The 24921-nt window shown below is 51.6% G+C and overlaps 2 protein-coding genes across 4 annotated transcripts in view; one reads left to right on the top strand and one right to left on the bottom strand.

Annotated features, from left to right (window-relative positions):
- STIP1 (stress induced phosphoprotein 1) overlaps nt 1–7617 on the bottom strand; it is a 12958-nt gene extending 5341 nt beyond the window's left edge. Inside the window, exons 1-8 of the mRNA XM_002916672.4 lie at nt 7464–7617; nt 4411–4620; nt 3782–3923; nt 3488–3629; nt 2641–2809; nt 1534–1660; nt 1343–1445; nt 940–1060 (exon numbers count right to left, since the gene is read on the bottom strand). Of these exons, the coding sequence (XP_002916718.1) occupies nt 940–1060; nt 1343–1445; nt 1534–1660; nt 2641–2809; nt 3488–3629; nt 3782–3923; nt 4411–4620; nt 7464–7472 (1023 nt within the window). The 5' untranslated portion in view covers nt 7473–7617. The remainder of the gene's footprint in view (nt 1–939; nt 1061–1342; nt 1446–1533; nt 1661–2640; nt 2810–3487; nt 3630–3781; nt 3924–4410; nt 4621–7463) is intronic.
- Nucleotides 7618–22115: 14498 nt separating this feature from the next.
- Nucleotides 22116–24921, top strand: part of MACROD1 (mono-ADP ribosylhydrolase 1) — a 151389-nt gene continuing 148583 nt past the window's right edge. Inside the window, exon 1 of one of the 3 annotated variants that reach the window (XM_034646244.1) lies at nt 22116–22580. In XM_034646244.1, coding sequence (XP_034502135.1) covers nt 22277–22580 — 304 coding nt within the window. In that variant the 5' untranslated portion in view covers nt 22116–22276. The remainder of the gene's footprint in view (nt 22581–24921) is intronic. The other 2 variants (XM_034646243.1, XM_034646245.1) reach the window with 2 other exon arrangements.

Here is a 24921-nt window from a genome sequence, read left to right as displayed (position 1 = left end):
AATTAAAAAAAAAAAAAAAAAAAAAAAAAAAAAAAAAAAAAAAAGATTCTCTCTCCCTCCGTCCCTCCTACCTCCCCTCACTCAAAAACAAAACACAAAAAACACAAAAACCACACAAAACAAAAAAGACCAGCAAGGCCCTGAAAATGATCCATGTATCAATAACACAATTAATTTTCTGAGCAGTCTTGGGGCACCTGGGTGGCTCAGTCGGTTAAGTGTCTGCCTTTGGGGGCGCCTGGGTGGCACAGCGGTTAAGCGCCTGCCTTCGGCTCAGGGCGTGATCCCGGCGTTCTGGGATCGAGCCCCACATCAGGCTCCTCTGCTATGAGCCTGCTTCTTCCTCTCCCACTCCCCCTGCTTGTGTTCCCTCTCTCGCTGGCTGTCTCTCTGTCAAATAAATAAATAAATCTTAAAAAAAAAAAGAAAAAAAAAAAGTGTCTGCCTTTGGCTCAGGTCATGATCCCAGGGTCCTGGGATCGAACCCCACATGGGGCTCCCTGCTCAGCAGGGAGTCTGCTTCTCCCTCTCCCTCTGCCCTTTTTCCCATTTGTGTGGGTGCAAGCACTCTCTTAAATAAGTAAAATCTTTAAAAAATTTCCGACCAACCTTTCCATGAATATGCCCCCCCACACAGTTTATGACACCGGCACAACACTTTGATTGTGTAAGGTAAAAAAAAAAAAAACCAAAAAACTTTAAGTTATAGTAAGAACCATAACACTCAGTGCACTGACCCTCAGCAAAAGGTTGATAAAATCTTGGCTGATCAAAACTACAGCAAACTACCTGGGTTATTCCTTATGTGCTGTCAAGTGACAAGAACGTTACATAAATGACCAAAAACACTACTTAAAAAAATGTAAGGTTCGCTATTAAATAACTGCAACTATAAGGCGTAAGAACTTAAGAAAACATCCCCATTCTTTCCCTACCCACCTGTTGGCATTTCTTGAGCACGTCTGGGGTTCGGTGCTCTGCCAAAGACTTGTTATAGAAATGGATGGCATCCTTGTACTTCTCTTCTTTAAAGTAGGAGTTGCCAATTCGAGCGTAAGCTCTGACAAAAACAAACAAAAAAGAATTTGCTAAGGGCAGAGCAGGGACTAGGTCAGCTCCCTGCAAAGACAAGACATCGGCAACTAGGAACAAGGCCCCCATCACTGCTGGGACACTATATGCCCTCCAAACACCTTTTGTCTTGATGCCTGCCGCTTCCTCTCCAGCCCACTGTTAACAGCAGGTTGTGTGGCCAGCAACCCTCCTCCCCATGCAGGAAAATTTAAGTCTTGGACATCGACCCCTCCACACCACTGGAGGTACTGCCGAAGGTCGCGCGTACTTGGCAATCTGTCGGTAGTCTTCTCGGTTTTCTCGCCCCACTTCGATGGCCTTCTCACAAAGCTCCCGGCATTTACTGTAGTCGCCCTTCTCGAAGTACACGGCTGCCAGGCAGGATGGTTAAGAAGAGTCAGCCCTTGTGTCTCCCCAAGACCGCCTGACAACGCACTTACCCCCTGGCCTGGGCCTCACCTGCTTGATTGGTCATGTAAGTCATGTTGGTGGGGTCCAGGTCCTTGGCTTTGTCATAGTGCTTTAAGGCTGTGTCAAAGTCTTTCTTCTTGTAGGCCTCATTCCCCAACTCTTTTTCTTTCAGCGCCTGGGTGAAGTGTGGAAGGATTACTGAGCAAATCTAACCCAGATGGCAAAGAGAGCAAGAGCTTGTGACCTGTCCCAGGTCCCACACAGCACGTATGACTAACAGGTCTCCACGTCTGCCAACTTCTTCTCAACCAGCTATGGACTGAAAAATGAAGGGCTAACTACTGGAATGGAAAATTAAAAACTTTCATCTCCACTTCCTCTGAAATGCCCCCCCTTTCATCTACTCTCCTGGATTTTGTCAGAAAGCAGAGAGCTTCTTCAGGAGAGAGAAAATGCCTTTAGCCTGCACCAACCTCAAAGAGGACAGCAATTCTGTGCCCGGTTTTACTGGAAGAAGCTGTGCCAAGTCAGTTTCTGTCACGCAGCCATATTGGGGTCTCAGTTGGCAGGGAATAGCAGCAGAGAGGTGGGGAGAGGATTAGAAAGGGCTGGCCCGGTGGCAGGAGACTTCAGCATAGCTCACTACCACCCACATCACAGGGCCCTTTTCCAGCTTTGAGACACCCTGAACAACCAACGCTTACCCATCTGAAGGTGCTAAATTTGGCAACAATCTGCTGTTCCCATTTATAAGGAGGGAAATAAAATCGTGTAAGCACATGCCTCCTGCTCTGGATGGCTGCGTTGCTAAGTGGACAACTTTCAACTACACACCACATCCAACCAGAAAACAGGAGCCTAAATTAGATGGGTGTAGACAACATTCCTCTGGGTCCCAGCGAGGACAAGGATCACACTCATAAATTTACCGGCCTGCCCGACCAACATGCATGCTGCAAGTCTCTGAGATACACCATTCTTACAAAATCGCTTGGCAAGTCAACCTTTTAACATACTGACCGTTCTGATTAATGACGGCAACTGGACGCTCAAAACAGTTACGGCCGCCCCGACCCACAGTGCTCCTGCCTGACGGGGACTTCCGGCTGACTGGGTTGTTTAGGAATGTGTGACAATAAGGAGGAAAAACAAGACCTGCTTCTTATTCTCTGGAAGATCTTCCTCCATTGGCTCTGGCTTGGTGTCCTTCTTGGGAGGAGGCGGTGGGGGAGGTGTTCCAACTTCCTCCTCCTCATCCATACTGCCCAGATCGACTCCCAGCAGGACACTGAGAGTAGTCATGATCCGGGGATCTTGCAGTTTCCTAGTACGGGTAAAAGAAAGGGAAACAATTATTCTTCCCCACAACTGATTTTAAACCCCCACTGACGGCTAAACCTCAGATCCCCGTATACGAGAGCTGTCCTCCACAGAAAAATTGCTAGATTCTGCGCTATCCGTAGGTAGCACTGGGGAATACCCGACCCTTTGACAATCCATCTAAAACGAGGGAACAGCTGTCAGACTGATTCCTTGAAGGCAGCAGATACACAGAGGAATGAATTATAGATACTCTCCATCTCATCTCAGGAGTCACAGAGAGTCAGGGAGTCAGATACCCGTACGACTTAAAAAACACATCTTTACACCTGACGCTCTTCTCAACCACATGTTTCCACTCCAATGTACCAAGAGACAGCATCTGGTGTGCACGGAAAGGACAGGGTTGGTGCCAGATCAGAATTAGAGTAGAGCAGAGAAGAGACATGGAGACTTAAGAAAATTCCAAATTATTCTGATGTATGTCCCCCTTGACTCTTTCTGGAAGCACAAACTACAAACCAACAAATACCTACCGCTCACTAGAGAAAAAGCAAAGGCAGAAACCCTGCCACCTGAATGAGGGACCCCCTCGTCCCCCTATGCTGGGCCATAAAACCCCGGGAAGAAAGCACAACGTTCACGTCCATTTCCAGAGACAAACCGCGCTGCCTTGACTTACGTGCCCAGGTCGGATGGCTTGTTTCGTAGTTGCTCGATCAGCTCCCGGTAGGTAGGATCAGCGAGCAGCGTCCTGGTCCTGGGATCACTCTCCAACTTCTGGTACAGATTGGGCATGTTGAAAGGATTCATGAATTTCCGCTCTGCTCCGAACAAAGGAAAGCACGTTACTAGAAATCGGTTCCCTTGAGCCATGATGCCCCTGTATAGCCCAGAAGCCTGATATTTAGGCGGGGAGCCTCAAAGTTGACCCCCTTACAAAAAAAAAAGAAACCAATAGTGTATTGGTGCCTACCTGCCAACCGGGCCTCCATATTCTGTAAGCCCTCCTTGAGCTGAGGATTATTTGCTTCATGTTTTAAACCCTCTTCATAGGTTCGCTTGGCTTCTTCAAATCGGTTTAAGAACTCAAGAGCCGCTGCTTTCCGCGAATAGCCCTTAAACCAGCAAAAAAGGATACAAAACAAAATAAAGGACACCTAGAGGTAAGTCCAGAAGATGCACTCCAAGGAACCTGTTCTACGTCTCATGGGACAAAACAGGTTATTCCCGTGAAGGCCAAAGAACAGGAGGAGCAGCACATAATGCCAAGATTGAGAACCAAGAATCCAGCCAAATATCAAAGACGCTCACCCTCTCCACCTCAGTTTATCTTATGACCCAGGGCTGTCCCTTTCTTCGGCAGCATTTTCTCTCTCAGCAGTACAAGAGATAAGACCAGTCTCAACACTGGGTGGTATCTCAGACTTGGGAGAGCTGTGCCGTCAGTCTGAGGAACACACTCAGGAGGAGAACGGATGGGCAGTCAACGATTCATGTACAGGGACACACCACTAGCTAGGCCAGGAGGGCCCACTATTTGGAAACGGCATACCAGAAGGCACTTCTGTAAGTCCCAAGAGCCCCGGCGCGCCCAAAGCTTACCTTGGCCCAATCAGGCTTCAAGTCGACGGTTTTGCAGCCATCCTCATAAGCCTTCTGGTAGTCGCCCTTCTTGGCGTAGGCCGCTGAGCGGTTGCTATAGAGCACGTGGTTCTGGGGATCGAGCTTAATGGCCTCAGAGTAGCACTGCAGCGCGTCATCGATGTTGCCCGCGCTCAGGGCCTTATTGCCCTTCTCTTTGAGCTCATTTACCTGAGGCGGGAAAAAAAGCCAATGTAGTTTTTCTCTCCATAACACACTTGCCTGGTCCCAGTTTTCTAAGTGACACTTCTACTTGTCTTCAGTTATTGACAAAAAAGTTACTTTACAAACCAAGAGAGAGAAATCATTAGTGAATTCGTTTACCATCTCCCACACCTTTTGGAACCAACCAGAACACAGTAAATAACCAGGAAAAAAAGCCTGATCCTTTGCTCTCCACCAGCTCCAGTGTGAATTAGAATTCCAGCCACTCTTCCAAAAGTCTCTACTCAGGGCTGATGAAGGACACACTCTAGGACACACTCAGGAGGTCCTTTCATAGAAAAACAAATTCTTTTGCCATGATAATGCCAAGAAGCCCAAAAGATAAACCAAACATGGGCTGCGTTGCTCCTCACGGAAGAGGGAGTCACAAAGGAAGTGAATGGCGTGTGCTCGGACACATGCTCCACCCACAGCCACAGCCTCACGCCGGCTTCTCTGGGAGCATCAGCATGCGCACCCACCATCAGAGAAGAGCCTATGTCCATTCATAGGTGTGCTGATAGGTCACAGCACGGTAGGTCACTGCTCTGCCCCTTAGTGAGTAAAGGAGAGCCAGCCCCCCAAAACCAGTTTTTGCCACATTAAAATATTATTATATGAAGTACACAAGAAAATGAAACACTATTTGTGGTTTAATCGCCCATCCTCTCAAATACTCAAAACATGGTACTAAATTAGAGGACTTCTCCCAACCAGGGATGCCCTACGACAGAGAAAGGGCCATATCTCAAATGCAAACACATTTGGTGAGATCAAGCATGTCATTCAAGTTGCTAATCATTCTCCCTCTGAGTCTATCATCTAGCTGTGACCCAGTACACACTGATGCAAGTGATTCTGGAACCCTGAGGCACACCAATCAGGAACCTTCCCTCCCTTAACTAGAGATATTAGAGAGACAACCTTGAGAAGGAAAAAATCAGAAAAAGACTGCCAAATCCAGCAAAGGATAAAAATCTTAGAACCCAGGAAGGAGACCCCAAAGCAAAAAGTTAAAAACTCAACTGGTATCAAGATGCAGCTTAACTGCTCCATGAAGTTCTCGTCTATCCTACCTACAAAGCATCATTCGCCAAACTGAGTACTGCCCCGCAGTAGGTCAAGAATTCAAGTCTGTAGGTCGTGACCAGCACTTCAAAAGTAGAAAAGAAAATACCAGCCCAGGACACGCACAATGGCGAGCGCTACGTTGTTAAATGTGTTCCACAGTTGCATCTCTGCACTGGGTCTAATGTAAAAAGTACTTTACCCCGGGATTTATTTGAAAGGTACTAAAAACAATGTGTGGACCATCCAATCTGTCCAACCTGAATACTTCCGAAAACTGAAATACAGCTCTCCCAGTTGAAAATGAAAACCAAAGGCAGAGGAGTCACATGGTGAATGGATTCAGGAGTATGTTCGGACACGCCTGAGTTAAAACGCCAGGGCGCCACCACGCCGGTCCCCAACGCTGCAGCCCTGAGTTCAGTCATTCATTCACAGTGTACCTGCACATCCGCTCCACCTACAATGGGCAGCTCGACTTCAAAAAGTTCTTTTCCTATTCTGATAACAGAGGGACAAATCCCTTTCTTAAATTTATAAATAATGTTTTTCTCACTCCAGAAATCTTTTTCTTGTCTCTACCGAAGTCTTTTTAATCCCAGGTACAATTATCCCACGTGAGCAAAAAATTTATCCATCCCTCCACTTCCACTCTTTTAATTTACTAAAAAGGCTCCAAATTTGATCAAAGCAGCAATGGCTATACCTGAAGAAAGCAAACTAGGCTTTGCAGATCACGTGGAAAACAAGGGGCCAGTTTTTCCTCCCTGATGAATCGCTACACTTCAATGACAGCTTCTGACTGAATAAAAATCTCTCCAGGCCGTTCAGAACCTCCAGGCCGCCGAGGATATAATGAAGCCACTGAAAGCAATCAGCAGCAGCTACAAACTTGGTCCCCTAAAAATGCTGAGCTGAGACAAATAACTTACTTCTCGTTGCTTATCTACATAGCCTAGATTTTCTACAGCGACCAATTCCTCCTTGTGTAATCAGAACCCAACCTTCCAGAAATATAAGTGTGCAGTTACTCTCGAATCACATACACACAAAACCGAAAAGAAAGAAGAAAGGGATGGGCGGCACATACATCTGTAAAACACTGGTAGAGATGGAAACCGTTCCAAGGACTTTGGCGGCACCGTCCCTTTCCTGCATCAGGCAAAGTCGGCCGCCGCTTATCAAACCTTCACTCAAGGCTGTTCCATCCCGACCCTTCCAGATTCAGAAGAGTAGTATTTCCCCCAACTGGCTACTTCCAGTGTATTCCCGTCCCTGGTCCCTGCATTCCTCCAAGTTAACTGTGGCCAAGTCCCGGGTGGCTTCTCCGTCGGCAATCCCCGCTCTCCCAGCTGGCTAGTCCCCCAGTGTGGACCCGGTCCTCCCGCCTCTACGGAAGCCCCTCGCCCACCTCCATCTCTCCCAGCGCCCCCAACAGTGTTCCCCCCGCCCCCCTCCGCTGAGCCGAGAGCCACCTCCCGGGAGGCCTCCGGGGCCCAGACACGGCCTCTCTTCCCGCCGCGGGTCGGACTTAAGCCGAACTCTCGCCGGCCCCCCGGCCCTCCTCGCCGAGCCGGCAGGCGACGGACGCTGAGTGGACCGGGCGCTCCCCGCAGCCCGGCTTCGCCACACTGTTCACCTCCCGCCCGGTGGGCCGGCCCCGCCCCACTCCTCCACCCGCGGCCGGACCTCGGCCGGTGTCCGAGTGGCCCCGGGGCCTCGGCCCGCCCCTCCCCCTTCACCTGCTCCATGGCCCGGCCCGGAACCCCGTTGAATCGACTCCGTCCGCTCCGCGTTCCCAACCGCACGCGCCGCCTTCTGGAACCTACTAGAAGCTGCCGGGACCCCCGGATCCCGCCCCTTCCTCGCCTGCTCACTGGTTGTGCTCCCTGAGGGGGCTTTCTGTGTTTCCCTACTATTGGCTTGAAGTATAGCCCATCATTTTTGCTTCTCTGTCATTGGGCAGTTGAGAGTAATTCCCTCAGCCCTGCCTCCCCCGCGCCTCCGGATTGGACTCCTCCCTACAAGCCCCGCCCACCCCAGGCTCCACGATTGGACGGAGGGGCGCACTTCTGCGACAAGGATTGGCTACTTGGTCCGCCAATCGTGGCCTCGCTGGCCGCGCCCATTGGTCCCGTTCTTTCTGGAAATTTCCACCTCTCCCATTGGGCTGACGGACTCCGTGACCGCACCTCCTTCAGATTAAAAAAAAATGTCGATTGGGCGGAGAGTCCCCACCGCTGTGCTCTGATAGGTTTAAATGGCCGCCCGTCAAAAGGCATTGTGGGGTTTCGCCTCTGCAGTGGTTTATGGGAATCGAAGGCCACAGTCGCTCTCTGCCGAGGTGGCAGTGGTCGCCGCGGAGCCGCCGGGCAGCCGTTCTCCGGGACGCTTCCCGCCTCCGTGAGCCGCCAGTCCCTCCTCCTCGGCGGCACAGAGCCGCTCGGGTGTCCCAGCCGGTGGGGGTGACGTCCGGGTGGCCCTCGGGAGCGCGTCTTGGCCGGGACGTCCCCAGAGCCCTCTTTCAGGCGCCGAGTGGTCAGGAATAGCGAAGGAGCTGGGCTTCGGGTGGTACAGACCGGGATCTCTCCGTGGCGGGGCCCGTGACTCCCCGGGTCCCCTCGGTGGAGGCGCACGTTTTGTGCGACCCCCTCGTGTCAAGCCTGTGGTCGTCTAGGGCCGTGGGAGGTCTCCCATCGTGCAGTCGCGTTTTTAGACTTCCAGTGAGGGGGAGCTGCCGCCATTATTCGGAGGTGCAGTGGTGGGACGGGGAACAAAGGCTTGCCTGAGGTCCCTGCCCGCCTGCTGGCGGTGGTGGCGGCCTGGGAGGGCCTCGCCAAGAGGCAGGGCACGTGCGAGAGCACCCGGGGATGCGAAAGGGTCGAGGACGTGGAGGAGAGAAGCTGGTTTTCCCTCCTGGACGCGTGTGTGCTTCATGGAGCAGATAAGCCGCGTGCCAGGTCTGGAGAGGGCTTGAATGAGGGTCTTGGGGCCCCAGATATCCTTGCTATCCTCCCATCTGGGTAATTGCCATCCCTGCCCAGGGTTTTAAGTGTGCACTCCCTGGCAATAGCTTGTCTCCACAGCTTCCTTTTCCAGCCCCACTGTCCCTGATCCTTCCTTAGCACTGCGACCAGAGTCACTGTGGATCCCTGTCTCTTGCTTAAAACTCTTGGAGGCTTTAGATTGGGCCTCAGGGCCCGTCTCATCTGGCAGGTCCATTTTACTGCCTCTTTCCCTGTCCTCGGTCTTCAGCACCAAGCTCCAGCCTGCTGACATCTCTGTTCATTAAACGAGGTGGGCTCCTTCCCTGTGGGCCTGCCTGCAAACTGTTCCCTCTGCTGGGTTCCCCCTTCCACCAACTCTGCCAGGTTAATTTGGTCTTTCAGGCTGCCCTGAGCAGCTAAGGTTCCTTAACAGTCTACCTCCAACAAGGACACTAAGTTCTACCCACCTGTTACTTGCTTTTTACTGCACTCTGGGCCATACTGTGTGGGCTTTTACTGCGCTGTGTGTCCAATCACAAATTAAACCAGCAATTCTGGTATTGCCACATTTGTCAGGTCCACAGGGCCCTCATGTCCGTTTTCCTTTATCCTTGCCTTCAAGGTGTGTTACACAGCGTCTGGCACATAGTAAGTGTTCATTAGTCCGTTAAGTATGATTGAGTGTGTCAGATGCGATTGTGGGCTCTGGAGAAAATGCAGTGAACAAACCCGACAAAAATCACGTGGTGCTCATTCTAGTGACGAGACGAGCCAAAAAAGTTTATAGGGTATATCTGCTGAAGTGTGGTGGAGAAAAATGAAGCACAGAAAAGGTTAAGGAGTGTTGGGTGAGGGGATGGTGTTGCATTTTTAATAAGCTGGCCTGGGCAAACCTCAGTGAAAAGCTAAGATTGGAGAAAAGACCTGAAGTAGGGGAATGAGATGAATGGAAAATCTGGGGAAGAGCCCTACAGAGGGAACAACACATGCAAAGGTCTTGGGGTGGGAGCTGCACTGGGGTGGCCAGGATGGTGGGAGTAGGGAGGGAGTGGGAGAGTAGGGCCAAGAGGAAGCAGGGGCCATTGTGTTCATGCCAGCACGTTTTGAACAGAAAAGGCACATGATCTGATGTAGTTTTACGAGGACCCCATTTGCCTGCAGTGTAGTTGATCTCTCAGGACGCTATTGCCGTGTTCCAAGAGAGCAGTGACAATGCTGTGGGCCTGAGTGGGAGCGGAGGAGGGCTGAGAACAGTTGGGTTCCGACTTTTGGAGGAGCCGACAGGATCCGTTGATGCATTGGACTCAGAACAGGAAGGAAGGAGGTGATTCCCAGACTTTTGGCCTCTCTTATTCATCTGCTAAATTAAACCTGTCCAGAAGACCTTTCATTTCTCCTTGGTACCGTCTCCAGACCACTACACTCTTGCCAGTCCCGCTGCAACCCCCCAGAGGAGCTCTTCCGCCGTCTCCTGATAGCTTCTCTCCAGGCTTCTTCCCATTCCTCTCTCTCTGTAACCTGGTCTCATCATCACTGACACCTTTTATATAGTCCTGCTACATGTGACACACTACTCTGGATGCAGGGGCTCAACAGAGAACAAGAAAGCTCAGAGAGGCAGCTTCTGCTGTCGTGGATTTTGTCTAGAAGACAAAAGAGATAGATAATAGTTCCCCTCATCAGCTGTGTGACTTCAAGCAACCTGCTTAGCCTCTCTGTGTTTCTGTTGTTTCTGTTTTAAAATGTGGGTGAAACAGTTTTGATGTCAGGGTAGCTGTGAGGATTAACTTGTTATTTGTAATGTACTTAGAACACTGCCTACCTACAGAGTGAACACTAAATGCATTTGTTAAATAAAAACATGCAGAAATGAAAATAACTCCAAAGAGTGGTGAGTGCTATTAGAAAAAGAAAAAAGAAACAAAACAAAAGTTAAGGGATAGAGGGGAAGCAGGGAAGGAAGGAGCTCCTAGAGGTGGGTGGTTAGTGAAGGCCCCTTACACCTGGAGTGAGAAGAAGCCAGCCAAGGACAGGGTTCCAGATAGGACAACAGAAAGTGCAAAGGCCCTGAAGTTAAAACAAGTTTGAAATTTTCAAGGAACCCAAAGAAGGCTCTTCTATGCTCTCGTGTTCTTGCCTATAAATGGGGATGATGACATGCTAATGACTTCCCAAGGTTACTATGAGGGTTGAACAAGATCATCCATCCTCAAGTCACATCAGCCCCTAAACATAAAATTTGGAAAGCCCCCCTCTGAGGAAAGAAAAACACAAAAAAGATTTGGACCTTTAGAAGGGATGTGCATTGGGGACCCTAAAGCTTAAGCTTATTGAGGGTCACAGTAAAGCCACTCCTGGACATTCAGAAACGTTAACTCTTACACTTTCCACCAACTTGGGCTTCTTCAAATCGCTTCGTAGACTCCGAGCCCCCTGGAGTGGGACAGGGAGGCGGTGACGGCGGCCAGCCAGTGTCCCCTTCCCCAGATCCCTGGAACACAAGCAGAGGCGCTGCCGCAGAAGGTGCCCTGGCCCCTGCATTACGTGACAGTTCCCGAATGATTCATGCTGCTATTTCGGTCCTGCTGCTGTCAAGGGTGGGGAGCAAGATGGCCGAGGCTGTGTTTGGTGTCAATCTGAGGTCGTAGATCCTGGAGCGAATGAGAGGCTGAAGGCGTAAATGTGTGTGACCAAATTCTCTGTAGAGCAAACGCCTGGTTTTAAAGTTCTCCCTATATGAGAAAAAGGAAAGCAGCTGGAGCTCGGGAGACTCGGCGGCGGGAGTGTGGAGCCTGGATTAGGGAGTGGTCGCAGCTCAGAACTCGTGTCTGTGGAACATGGAATTTTGTGCTGGTCACAACTATCACTTTTGGATTGGGATTTTAAGACAGTTTGATTTTCCTTTTGCAAGTGATAGCAAATTTCCATTCTGGATTCTGGAATTTCCTAAAGAATATTTTCATTCCCACTTAACTGAGAGATTCTAACTACCTGCTATCCTGCTCAGATAGCTGCTAAATCCTGATTAGCAGGGAAAGTGTGGGGATGAATAAAGCGCCATAGTGTTCTGTTCCTTCTGTTCCATTCAGAGAACTTGTACGGAGAGCCAGGCACTGTGCCAGATGCTTCAAGAAATAAAATGATGGTAATTATTATCTGATAATTATTCATTTGCGAGCCCCAGAGCCCAGCCTGGGACCTCACCATCCACACTCCCTCCCAGGGTGATCTCAGTCAGTCTCGTAGCTATAAATACCACCTCAGATGACTCCCACGTTTTTATCTTCAGCTCAGATCTTGCTCCCGAGTTCCAGACTTATCTACCCATCTGTCTCCTTGATGTCTCCACTTGGTTGGCTAATGGACTTCCCAATGCGTTCAGATTGGAGCTCCCAACAGTTTCCCCCAAAATTGTTCCTCCCTTGACTTCCTTCCCATCAGTGGCCTCCTTATTCTTGGACTGGTTCAGGCTGAAAACTTTGGAGGTGTCCTTCACCCCTGTCTTTCACAGCCATATCCAGTCTGCCAGTGAATTCTGTGAGCAGGACACAGACCCACGGACTCTCCAGCCATCTTCTAGCTTGGACTGGGAAACTTTGAGTCAGTAGGCAACCAGAGTCAGAGGGGACAACTTTGCGAGATGCATGTGAAGACTCCCGGGCTGTGCTCATAGGCCATATTTTTATGAGAGGTGCAGGGTTGGGGTGGGGGTGGGAGGAGAGCTTCTTCGTTTTTGGGGGACCACTGAGGTGAGCCCAGTGAGGACATTGACAACAGCCATGGTAGTGGATTGGAACTCTTCCTCGGGTTTAGGGCACCACACACTCCCCCCACCCAATCTGAGATCCCCTGGACGAGAATCCTAGCTGTAACTGGGGTAAGATTTCCTCACTGCTGGGTAGGATGGGGGCTTGGAGTCAGAATGAGTTGGTTCCAAGGTTCCAGTTCTTAACCTGGCTGATTTTGCCCCGAGAGGACATGGGACAATGTCTGGAGACTTTTTCGATGGTCACAACTTGGGGGTCGGGAAGGCTGCTGAACATCTGATAACGTGCCTCCTACAGCTCCCTGCAGTTACGTGGTCCCAGATGAGCTGAGGCTGCGAAACCCTGATCTAAGGAAATGGACGACATCGTATTTCTTGCACCACTGAGCTTGGCTGAGGCTTGAGAGTGAAACCTGCTACAGGACAGGCAGGTTTAAATTGATCACGGGGGCACCTGGGTGGCTCAGGCAGGTAAGCATCTGCCTTTGGCTCAGGTCATGATCTTAGAGTCCTGCAATTGAGCCCCGCATGGGACTCCCTGCTCAGTGGGGAGCCTGCTTCTCTTTCTCCCTCTGCCGCTCCCCCTGCTTGTGCTCTCTCTCTCAAATAAATCTTTAAAAAAAAATTGGTCATGGCCCATCATATGATACGCAATGCTATGAGAAGGCCGTCAAGGGGCACTCTGGGAGATGAAAGATAAGTGCACGTTCACTGACACCCCCCTCATTGAAAAGGGGCCATGTCCCCTCCCCTTAAATTTGGTGGCCTCTGGGATTACTTTGGCCAGTGAAATAACTGGAAGTGTCACTGGGCCAGTTTCTGGGCCTTATAAAACTGGCAGCTTCCTCTTCCTGTCTTTTGGGACACTCCCTCTCGGAGCCCTGTGCTACCAAGTCAGAAGCCTGATTGCCCCAAAGCAGTCAGGTTGATGGGTTGAGGAACCCCAGGCTAGCCACACGGAGAGCCCCCGCTGTTCAGCCAGCCTGGCCAAGGTGAGGGAAGCCATCTTGGGCCCTTCAGCCCAGCCTCATCTCCTGCTGAATACCACTGAGTGGCCGTAGTCGAGGCCACATGGAACACAAGAATGGTGTGGCTGAGCCCCGACCCACAAATCATGAGATATAATCAAAGAGTTGTTGTTTTCAGCCATCAAAACAACATAGGTTGTTACACAACAGACAACCAGAGGACTCACCCCCAAGGGCTCTTCCCACGCTTTCATCTTTCCTGCTGAGGCTAGAAATCCTGCTGCTACAGTGCTTGTCCCATCCGCTTCCCCAGCTCTGTCCCAACTGCCCGTACAAGTGCCATTGTCTCTAAGGCTGCCAAGAGGCACCCTTTAAAACTCAGCTGGCCCTCAACCTTGACCAACACCCTCCAGAAGTGCCCCAGTGTAGGGAATCCAAATCCCCGTGGCACTGGGTGCTGCCTCCCCCTTTCTCTCCGCCTCCCCGTGCTTCAACCACTCCAGCCCTTTGCTGCTCTTTGAATTCATTCTTTCTGCAGCTCTAGGCACTTCCTGAAATGACATGTACCTGCCGACTTGTTTGCCATGTGTCTCCCACACTAGATGTTTCCACAGGCGCAAGGCCCATGCTGTGTTCACTGCTGAGTGCAGTCCGGGCCAGGGACGTTGCATAGGCTTGTAAGCATGTGGCGAATGAACAAATGAAACCTGTCCCTCTTCTGCTCCCCCTGTATGTCCCTCAGCCTCTCCCAGAGGAGGGGCTCTCTGGTCTTTCCCCTGGATTTTCTCACCCCCAGTTCTGCTTACCTTTCCCTGGGCCAAATGGTTGGTTCCCTTCAGAGCTAAATGTCACCACCTCACTACCTCCTTTCTACCACCTGTTTCTCGAGAACCTCCAAGTGGTGGAGAGGGTGAGTGTGGGGGAAACAGGCCCTTGCGTATCCTGTTGATGGGAAGGTACACTTAGCAACATCTGTTAAAAAAATACAAAAAGCAGGGGCACCTGGGTGGCACAGCGGTTAAGCGTCTGCCTTCGGCTCAGGGCGTGATCCGCGTTATGGGATCGAGCCCCACATCAAGCTCCTCCGCTATAAGCCTGCTTCTTCCTCTCCCACTCCCCCTGCTTGTGTTCCCTCTCTCGCTGGCTGTCTCTATCTCTGCCGAATAAAAAAATAAAAAATCTTTTAAAAAATTTTTTAAAAAATGCAAAAAGCAGGGGTGCCAGGGTGGCTCAGTCTTTGGGCGTCTGCCTTCGGCTCAGGGCGTGATCCTGGAGTCCTGGAATCAAGCCCCACATCGGGCTCCTCTGCTGGAAGCCTGCTTCTTCCTCTCCCACTCCCCCTGCCTGTGTTCCCTCTCTCTCTGGCTGTCTCTCTCTTTGTCAAATAAATAAATAAAATCTTAAAAAAAATAAATAAAATGCAAAAAACAATTCCATTCTTGGGAATTTATCCCACAGGTAACTCAGCCTGGTGGCACAAGGATGTCTGTCACAGCCAAAGGAATGGCACCCATGTGCATCCACGGAGGACACCAGGAAACACCACGCTGCCTCTTGCTTCGGACTGAACTGTGTGCCCCAAGTCCCCATGTTGAAGCCCTCAACCCCCAATGGGATGGTACTGGAGGTGGAGACTTGGAAAGGCAGCTCAGGTTTAGATGAGGCCATGAGGGCTGGGCCCTTGTGAGAAGATTAGTGCCCTTATAACAACAAACACCAGAGAGCTTGTTTTCTCCCTACCCCGGAAAATCAAGCCAGCAAGCAAGGCAAGAAGAGAGCCATCTATGAGGCAGGTAAAGTGCCCTCCCGGAACCTGAGCACGCCCGCACCCTAATCTTGGACTCTCAGCCTCCACAACGGTGAGAAAATAAATTTCTGCTGTTTAAGCCAAAAGGAAAAGAAAAGAAAAGAAACCATGAATGCTGTCTTCATAGGATGAAATATTTGTGAACATTAAAAAGAAGGTGCGGACTCTGGAAAACAGTATGGAGTTCCTTAAAAAAGCTAAAAATAGAGCTACCCTATGACCCAGCAATTGCACTGCTAGGTATTCACCCAAAGGACACAAACATAGTCATCTGAAGGGGCACCTGCACCCCAACGTTTATAGCAGCCATGTCCACAGTAGCCAAACTATGCAAAGAGCCCATGTGTCTGACAATCAACAGATGAATGGATAAAGATGTGGTATACGTATATATATATACAATGAATATTACTCAGCCATTAAAAAAATGAATTCTTGCCATTTGCAACAATGTGGATGGAACTAGAGGGTATAATGCAAAGCAAAGTAAGTCAGAGAAGGACAATATCTCATGGTTTCGCTCATATGTGGAATTTAAGAAACAAAATGGAGAATCATAGGGGAAGAGAGGGAAAAATAAAATAAGACAAAATCAGAGAGGGAGACAAACCATAAGAGACTCTTAATCATAGGAGACAAACTGAGGGTTGCTGGAGGGGAGAGGGTGGGGGATGGGGTAACTGGGGGATGGGCATTAAGGAGGGCACGTGATGTGATGAGCACTGGGTGTTATATGCAACTGATGAATCACTCCCTACCTCTGAAACTAATAATACACTTTATGTTAATTAATTGAATTTAAATTAAATTTAATTTAATTTCAAAAAAAAAAAAGAAAGTTTGGGCAGATACTGACAAGGAAACACGCCCATGATGTACTATGGAATGAAGAAAGTTGTGGAACAGTATGTATGGCCAAATCCTATTTTTGTAAAAGAAAGAAAGAAAGAAAGAAATTGTATGTGTATATCTTCACATATGATTATAAATGCACGGGAAGAATCTAGAAGGATGTGCAGTTGGCTACCAAAATTGATACATACCTCTGTGGATTAGGGCTGGGGAGAGGGTGTTGTATTAGCTTGCTAGGGCTGCCATACGTAAATCCCACGGATTCGGTGGCTTGAACAACAGAGATTTATTTTCTTGGCTCTGCAAGTCCGAGTTCAAGGTGTTGGCAGATTTGGTTTCCTCTGGGGCCTCTCTCCTCGGCTTGTAGATGGCTGCCTTCTCGGTGTGTCCTTACGTGGGCTTTGTGTGTCTCTGCGGGTCCAGCTTCCTTCTTACAAGGACACTATTCAGATTGCATGAGGGCTCACCCCAACTGCCTTGTGTTTTACTCAATCACCTGTTCAAAGGCCTTGTCTCTGAATACGGTCACATGCTGAGGAGAGTTGGGACTTCCATGTATGAATCTGGGGTTGGGGGGAACATGATTCAGCTCGTAATAGAGCTTTCTTTTCATTGTGTTGTTTAAATTTGTCATAATCAGGGCGCCTGGATGCTTCAGTTCCTGGAGCCAGTGACTCTTGATCTCGGGGTTGTGGGTCTGAGCCCCAGGTTGGGTGTAGAGAGTGCTTAAAAATACAATCTTAAAATAAAAACTTGTTGCAGTAAACATTACTATTCGAGGTTTTTATATACTCAAGCTAAGTGTCCTCTGAACGTCCACCTTCTTCCCAGACCTTCTCTGAAGTCGGAGGAGGGACAGCTAATGCCTGCCCCGCACTGGGCCCTTCCCCAGCGGAGGCCCAGCAGCCCTCTCGGGATCACGGAGTTGGTCCTCAGACCCGCCCGGAGAGGAATCAGGGGGAGGGGCGCCCTCTGCTGCCCAGGTCGGCGATTTACAGTTATGTTCAGGCCGGACACTTACTACCTCGTAACCCACTCTTCCCTTTCACGCCTCCCATTATAATGACAGTACAACACTGGCCAATGACACAGAGTAAAATGGAACACAGGCAGGTGGGTGATAAAGTAAAATATGAAGACTGCATTTCAACCTGGGTGGAGGGAGGCTCAAAATTGCGATCACATAGTGAAGATGTCAGGGGGACCTGGGAGGCACAGGAGCTCACTCACCTGTGCTGAAGCAGTAAAAAGAAGGACCGTGTCCTGCTAAAAATGGGGTCAAGTTGAACACTGTGGGAATCTCAGGAAACAGAGATGCACTGGGCTCTGCAATTCGGCTCCTGGAGAGAGGAATGGGCTTGGCGGGGGGGGGGAGGTCCCTTTACACCTGGCAGAATTCTTCTGGGTCCCGCTTTGCTCTTAAAATCTCTGACAGTAGCAGGAAACCTTCACTGTACTGTGGTCCCAAATCCCACTGCACCTCCAGCTCCGCTGTGATGGGGAATCCGGTCCTCTGGTGGCTTTGCAACCCTGAAAGTTGCGGATATCAGCAAAGCAAACCCAGCATCTCGGTGCCAGTTCAGGAATAAGTTTTGTGACATTGTGCTAGTATCAGAGTGTTTACTTAAGGTTTTGAGACACTTAATTCAATCTGTCCTATTTGATTTGTGGGGTTTTTTTTAAAGATTTTATTTACTTATTTGAGAGAGCAAGAGAGAGCACAAGCTTGGGGAGAAAGAGGGTAGGGAGAGGCAGAGGGAGAAGTAGACTCCCTGCTGAGCAGGGAACCCCGACGCGGGACTTGATCCCGACACGGCACTCGATGCCAGGGCCCTGGGATCACAACCTGAGTGTTAGACAGAAGCCCAACTGACTGAGCCACCCAGGTACCTCTGTGGGTTTTTTTTTTAAGTAATCTTCATGCCCAATGTGGGGCTGAAACTCACAACTCCGAGATCAAGAGTTGCACGCTCTTCCAACTGAGCCAGCCAGGTACCCTGATTTGTGAATTTAATTAGATAAAATGGCTGTAATAATTCCTCTGACCCCTGTACGCTGCCTTTGCAATGAGATTCGGCTGCTCCTCCTCCCATTAAGAGTTCGAGTCTCTTTCTTCCTGCCCTCGAATCTGGGCTGACCTCGTGACCCGCGTCAAATGACAGAATGCGGTGGAAGTGATGCAGGGTGACTTCAGAGTCAGGCCTCAAGAGGCAGGGCAGCCTCTGTGGTCACCCTCTTGGTGCAGGTCCTTGAGACCGGCATGCCGTGAAGCTGCCCCCGTCTAGTGTATGGGAGGAAAAGAGGCCCGTGGAGCAGAGCCCAGGGGCCTGGCTGACAGCCAGTACCAACTGCCAGTCATGGGACTGAGGCCATCCTGGGTGTCCCCGGCCCCAGTTAGGTGGTCAGATGCCTGCAGCCACAGGAGGGACCCAGGCAAGACCAGCAGATGAAACTTGCAGCTTTATCCCAGACCAAGCATTTTAACTCCTTGCCCTGGTTATTAGTTTAGGCCAGTAAGTTCTCATGGTTTATTACACAGCAATAGCCAACTGAGACAGTACAAAATGATCTAAGTTTATAAACAGCATTTGAACTTTTAAGAGAATTGATTTACCATATTTACAAGTGTAATCTATTAGTATTTAAGAACTGCTCAGCTGGGGCGCCTGGGTGGCTCTGTTGGTTAAATGTTTGCCTTTGGCTCAGGTCATGATCCCAGGGTCCTGGGATCGAGCACGCATTGGGCTCCTTGCTGAGCCTGTTTCTCCTTCTCCCTCTGCCTGCCGCTCCCCTTGCTTGTGCTCTCTCTCTGTCAAATAAATACATAAAATTTAAAAAAAATTGCTTAGCTGATTAGAAAAAAATATGCTTGGCTGGGGAGGACAGAGTAAGTTGGGGGGCAAGAGTGTCCTCACCCCCCCACCCCCTCCCTGTTTGTAAAGAAAAAGGAACAAAAAAGAAGATAAAAGCCATATTGAGTTTAAGGCGTTCAAGAAGACCAGCTATCTCATCTCTGTAACATATAGTTTAAAATCTATTAGGGAATTTAATTACCTAAGTTTGTAATTGGCATTCATTTTTAGAATTTAATCCGTTGAACCTATGAGTTAATTAAATATTCATCAAAGAATAAGTGAAAGTAATTGTCCTTATTTTTATACAAAAATTAGCAGATTTATAAATAGAAAACTAGATTTGCAAGTTGCACTTGGATGTTTAAGAAAAACTAATTCTTTCTTTAATTTATAAGTTTAATAAATACAGTATTCATTTAAACACAAGCAGCAGTAGGTAGCTTTTCTCTGCACGAGAGCCCCTCTGCAACATTAGAAATCCTCAGCTGACAGTCTCCGACGCCGCTATAGGCCCTGCTGGAAGATTCGGCATTCCATAGGCTACCATAGCTTTGCTTCAGGGCATCCCTCTGCCTGGAATGACTCTGACCCACACATACACACCTTTGGAACCTGGCAACATTTTACCTTTTTCAAAAGATCCAGCTCAGACTCTGTGAGGAGGTCCTGCCTTGCCCAGTGAGAGCCGTGCATCCCTGCCCACATCCACCTGTGCGTGGGGCCCAGGCCTCTCTTAGACTAGACAGTAGAGGGCTGTGAACTGGAACCTTCTCTCTCCTGGCGGCCATGTGAGAACAGAGCTGAATCCCAGCAAAAGAATCGGAGGGACTGGTACAGATGTCCAGGGTGTGCAAGGGTGCTTCAAAGGCCTTGCTGTGGGGCATGTGGATTTCATGCTTTGAGCAGAAAGGCAGCCTCCTGATTGGGCGCCAAGACTTCCTATGGCTGGGGCCCCTGCCTTTCCCTTTATCCTCCTCCCCAGACCCTGCCAGGAGGGGTATAGTAGGCAGAATAATGGTCCCCCAAAGATGTCCACGTCTTAGTCCCAGGAGCCTGCAAATTTAATATGCTACATTACGTGGCAAAGAGGAATCAAGGCTGCAGATGGAGTTAATGTCACTCATCAGTCAACTTTAAATCGGGAGGTTGTCACAGATTACCCTGGTGGGGCCAGCAGAATCACCAGGGTCCTTGAAAATGGATAGGGAAGTGGAAGGGAGTCAGAGGCAAGGGCCGCTATGGAAAAATTGGTTGGGCAGATGCCAACATTGCTGGCTTGCAAAATGGAAGAAGGCTGCCATGAGCCAAGGAGTGTGCGTGTCTCTGAAAGCTGGAAAAGGCCAGAAAGAGCCTCCGGAAGGGAACGGAGCCTAGCTGACCCCTTGATTTTAGCCTGTCAGGCTTCTGTCCTACAGAACTTCAAGATAATACATTTGGGTAATGGAAGCCACCACATTTGCGGTTACTTGTGACAGCAGTGATAAAACACACACAGGGTCATCCACACGCTTCATTTCCTCAATCAGTGACATCTGAGCAATTGCTTTGCAGACCACAGATAAGAAGCAACCAGGCCCAAATCTGGGCTCTGACCCTCACAGGCTGTGTTGTTGACCTCCAGAGTGTTCCCGCCGCTCATTGTTGCCTCGGGGCAGAGCGGCCTCACCTGGCCTTTGGGAGCACATCACCAGTTAACGAGTTAACGAAGGTGGAGCAAATGCAAGTAGAGAGCTTAGTTCAGCTCCAGCTGGTAGCCAGTGTCCTGTAAATGGCTGCTGTCCTGGTGTAGTTGGCAAGGCCCTTCTTGTCATGCTGAGTTATAGAAGTGGCAAGTGGTGAGGTAACCTCCATCCTAAGGGCCGGACTACCACATCCTGAACTCATCTTGCTGACCTTTTTGGGGAGAGGGTGCAGGCCTTCCTGGTGGTCCTGGAATGTGGGGGACCCTTGGCCCTTCCTTCCTGGTCTCTGGCTTCTGGTCATCCCTCTCCACCCTCATCCCAGGCTGATCAGTGCCCTCCTCCCTGTGGCGGGTCTGTGCTGGTTCTTTCTTGGACTTCCCGGTGGCGCCAGCTGCATCCACACGGGCCCTCTGTGATCCTCCCCACAGCGCTGTCTCTGGTTATTGCCACACCCAGCACCAGAGGGGCCTGGATTACAGGGCACGTCTGCAACCAGCCAGACCTGAGCCCTGTCTTTTTTTTTTTTTTTAATATCTTTATTTATTATTTATTTGAGAGAGAGGGAGAGGCAGGGAGAGAGCACAAGCATGGGGTGCTGCAGAGGGAGAAGCAGGCTCCCTGAGCAGGGAGCTGGATGTGGGGCTCCATCCCGGGACGCTGGTATCACCACCTTAGGGGAACGCAGATGCTCAACCGACTGGGTCACCCAGGTGCCCCTGTCTTATTCTTAATTTACAGCTCAAAAGTGAGTCTCAAGTGGCCTGTGTACCCCAGGGTGGCAAGCTGGTACTGGAATCTTCTCTGGGACCCAGGCTCCTCCTCAGGTTATAAAAATATCCACTATTGTATTTCTCAAATAATATTAATAATGTAGAAAAACATAAACATACTTATATTTAAAAATCTATCTTCGTAGTCTCCATAAAAAATTACAGCAAAATATAAAGGAAAAAAAATCACGCCAATTCTTCCACCAGAGAACGCCTTTTGGAACTGAAATTTTCTGCCTTCAAATACCACGGTTTGCACTCTTGCTTCCAGTCGCGTCCCCGCCCGCCCCCGGGGCTCAACTGCCCCGGGGAGAGTCGCCGAACCGGACGTACCCGATCGTTCGCGCTGCTTGTCACCTCTCCGGGACCCGCCGGCCGGGAGGGACCGCGGCTCCTGGGGACCGGGGGCGGGATGGGGTTGCAGGGTGACGCCGCGCCCGGCGCTCCGAGTTCGGTACGGAGCGCCGAACGCCCGGGACGCAGGGCAGAGGCGGGCCAGGGCCGCGCCGCGGGGAGGGCGGCTCCGCAGCCCGGGAACTTGGCGGCGAGCCCCGAGGGGGCGTCAGGCAGCCTCGCGACCCTCGGAGAAGCAGGAGCCTCGCGTCCGACGCGATCCCGGGCGCCTGGAGCGGGCGGAGTCCGGGCGGGGCGCGCACGTGTGCATACGAGTGCGGGGGCCATCCGGCGGCCGGGACTACAAGTTCCAGGGTGCCCAGCGGCGCGCTCGGGGTTTCTGGCCGCGCGGCCCGCCAGCTCGGAGCCGGTCGCCGCTAGCACACACCGCTCGGTCCCGAGCGGATCAGGGAGAGACGCCCAGCACCGTAAATAGAGTCCAAGTGGGCGGGGAACCGCCCCGCACCGCCCGCTCATGTCTCTGAGGAGCCAAGTGTCCGGCCGCCTGGCACAGCTGCGCGCGGCGGGGCAGCTGCTGTGCGTCCCGCGCCCCTGGCCCGGCCCCTCGGCGGGTGCCACGCGGACCCGCAGCAGTGCGTGCGGTTCCCCCGGCGTCCCCGGGCGCGGACAGCCCCGGCTCGCAGCCCCCAGCGGGAGTTGGGGCTTGGGGGGCGGCGGCGGTGGGGCGGAGAGGAGCGCCGGGGTGCGCACCTGGGCCCCCCTGGCCATGGCGGCGAAGGTGGACCTGAGCACCTCCACCGACTGGAAGGAGGCAAAATGTAAGTGTAAGAAGGAGGGGGGCGCGAGGGGCGAGGGCGGCCCCCCGTGGGCCTTCCCCGGCTGGACAGCACCCCACCAGCAGCCTCTTCCACCCTAGAGACCTGAGGAAGTTCAGGCCTCACACGCCCGAGTGTGGACCCCTCCGCTCACAGCCACGCCCCCCGCGTGCCCAGCCCCACAAACCACTTCACTCCCTGCGAGGGCCAGGTCCCCTGTGGGGGGGCAGTGTGAGGAGGACGCCCTTACCCCGCCGGCACGGGTCACAGGGCAGCCCCAGGGGTCATCCAGGACCTACCAACTTACTCCGTGGTGCAGGAGGGAAAGTGAGCTGAGAAGCCAAGGTCACTGAGAGTTTGTGGCAGAGCTGACGGTAGGCTCCTGTATTCCCCATGCTTTGTGCAGTAGGGTTTCTAAAGCGGTGGCATTTTAGGCAGAGTGGCAGGAAATGGACTGAGGGGACAGTTCTGGGTCTGGTGTCCCACCTGGTAGGATCAGATGGCCCCGCAGAGTGGCCTCTCTGGGCAGGCCAGTCCCACCTCCACCCCACCCCTGCCCTGAAGGCCTGCCTCTCTGGGCTGGTCATCTGGTGCCCTTTTGCCCTCATCCCTGGCCTCTGGCCACTTGCGAACAGTTCTGCCCCATTCCTGGGGGACGCAGGGCTGAGGGGCGGGGGGGGGGCAGGGCTGAGAAGGGGCATTATGTCTGTGCGAACAGTGACACCTTGCACCCCCAGGAATCAAGCCATTTCCTCCCACTCTGGGACGGGTCATGAGTCCTGGTCCGCCATGAGTCCCAGGGCTGGACTCTGGGCTCCCCTACAGAACAGGGAAGGGAGGGAATTCGGTCTGCAGAGCCCCAAATAGTCTGGCCGGCTGCTCAGCCAGCTGCCCCTGCCCTTCAGAGCATGCTCCCAGAGCTCTGGTAACCATTCCTGGCTGGATCCCCTTTCAAAAGCACAGGGGAAGTGGCTCATTGGCTGAGCGTCTGTGGTGGAGTGGGTTCGGCCAATGGGGCTGGAAAGGCAGGCCTGGGTCTGGCGGGGAGGGTGGGGGTAAAGGGAAGGAGTCCTCAGAATTAGCGGTAGAGTTCAAGATGACTTTACCCCTGTCATGAATGGTATTCCTTCCCCTGGATCTTCAAGCGTGGACAGAAAGCACTTGACTTGACTTAATGCACGCACAGAGAGTGCCTGTCATGCCCTCAGCCCGGGCCATAGGACCCTGGTTAGGGCAGGGAGTGGGGGGCTGGCCGAGATTCCTGGTAGGGGGACTGTCCCCACAGGGAGCCTGCCTCCCCTTCTCTGTCAGGAGCAGCAAGCCAGCTTGGCGGGAAAAGAGCTAGGGACCCAGGGAGGCAAGGGACCCAGCCACGTGCTCCTGGCTCTGTCACTGTTTCTAGGATCCAGCTCCCCACCCCCTCCCATTCCTTGGTGCCCCTGAAAACTTCCAGACCTGGTGAAGCTGACAGGCCAGGGATTCCCAGGCTACTGTGGTGTCTCTGCTTGGAGCTGGGATTTCCATTCATTCATCCTTTTTTTTTTAAAGTTTCTTTATTTTGAAGTAATCCGTACACCCAACATGGGGCTCGAACTCATGACACTGACATCAAGAGTCACACGCTCCTCAGACTGAACCAGCCAGGCGCCCCTCATTCATTCATCTATTTTTACTGAGCGCCTTCTGTGTGGCCAGCACCGTTCTGGTGCTGGGATTCAGCCGTGCGTGAGACAGGCAAGGGGCCTGCCATCATGGAGCTTCTTCACTAGGGGAAGGAAACAGTGGAAAACGTGGTCAAGCCAGGGGGGCAGTGCCAGGCAAAGGCCAATGCTGTGAAGAAACCATGGCAGATGGGGCCGCCTGAGCTCCAGGATCCAGTCAGGGGGCAGTGTGAGGAGGGCGGCCTGGCGACCCTGGGTGTGAAGACCCCCGCAGGCTTCGTGGGGTGATCTGTGTGTTTCGGTGATCTATTGCTGAGTGACAAATCACCCTCAGATTCAATGGCTGGAAACAGCGCACGTTTAGGACCTCACAGTGTCCGAGGGTCAGGAACCTAGGAGTAAATTAGTGGGGTGCTTCTGTTGGACTTGGCTACGGCTGGGGGGAGCCATTCCCAGGCCGCTCACTCCCGTGAAGTGGCTGTTGGTAAAGGCCTCAGACCCACCCTGGGGACCTGTCCACAACGCTGCTGGAGTGTCCTCACGACATGGCGGCTGGTTTCCCCCCAGAGCACGTGACCCGAGAGAGGGAGCGTGAGGAGACCGAGCGAGAAGCCACAGTGCGTTTTTGTGACCTAGTGTTTAAAGTCCCACACCGTCTCTTCTGCTTTGTGCTGGGGCTTAGA

The sequence above is a fragment of the Ailuropoda melanoleuca genome, chromosome 16 (genome assembly GCF_002007445.2).
Source record: "Ailuropoda melanoleuca isolate Jingjing chromosome 16, ASM200744v2, whole genome shotgun sequence".
Lineage (NCBI taxonomy): Eukaryota > Metazoa > Chordata > Mammalia > Carnivora > Ursidae > Ailuropoda > Ailuropoda melanoleuca.
The sequence above is the reverse complement of the archived record's forward strand: the minus strand, read 5'-3'. Positions and strand labels throughout refer to the sequence as shown.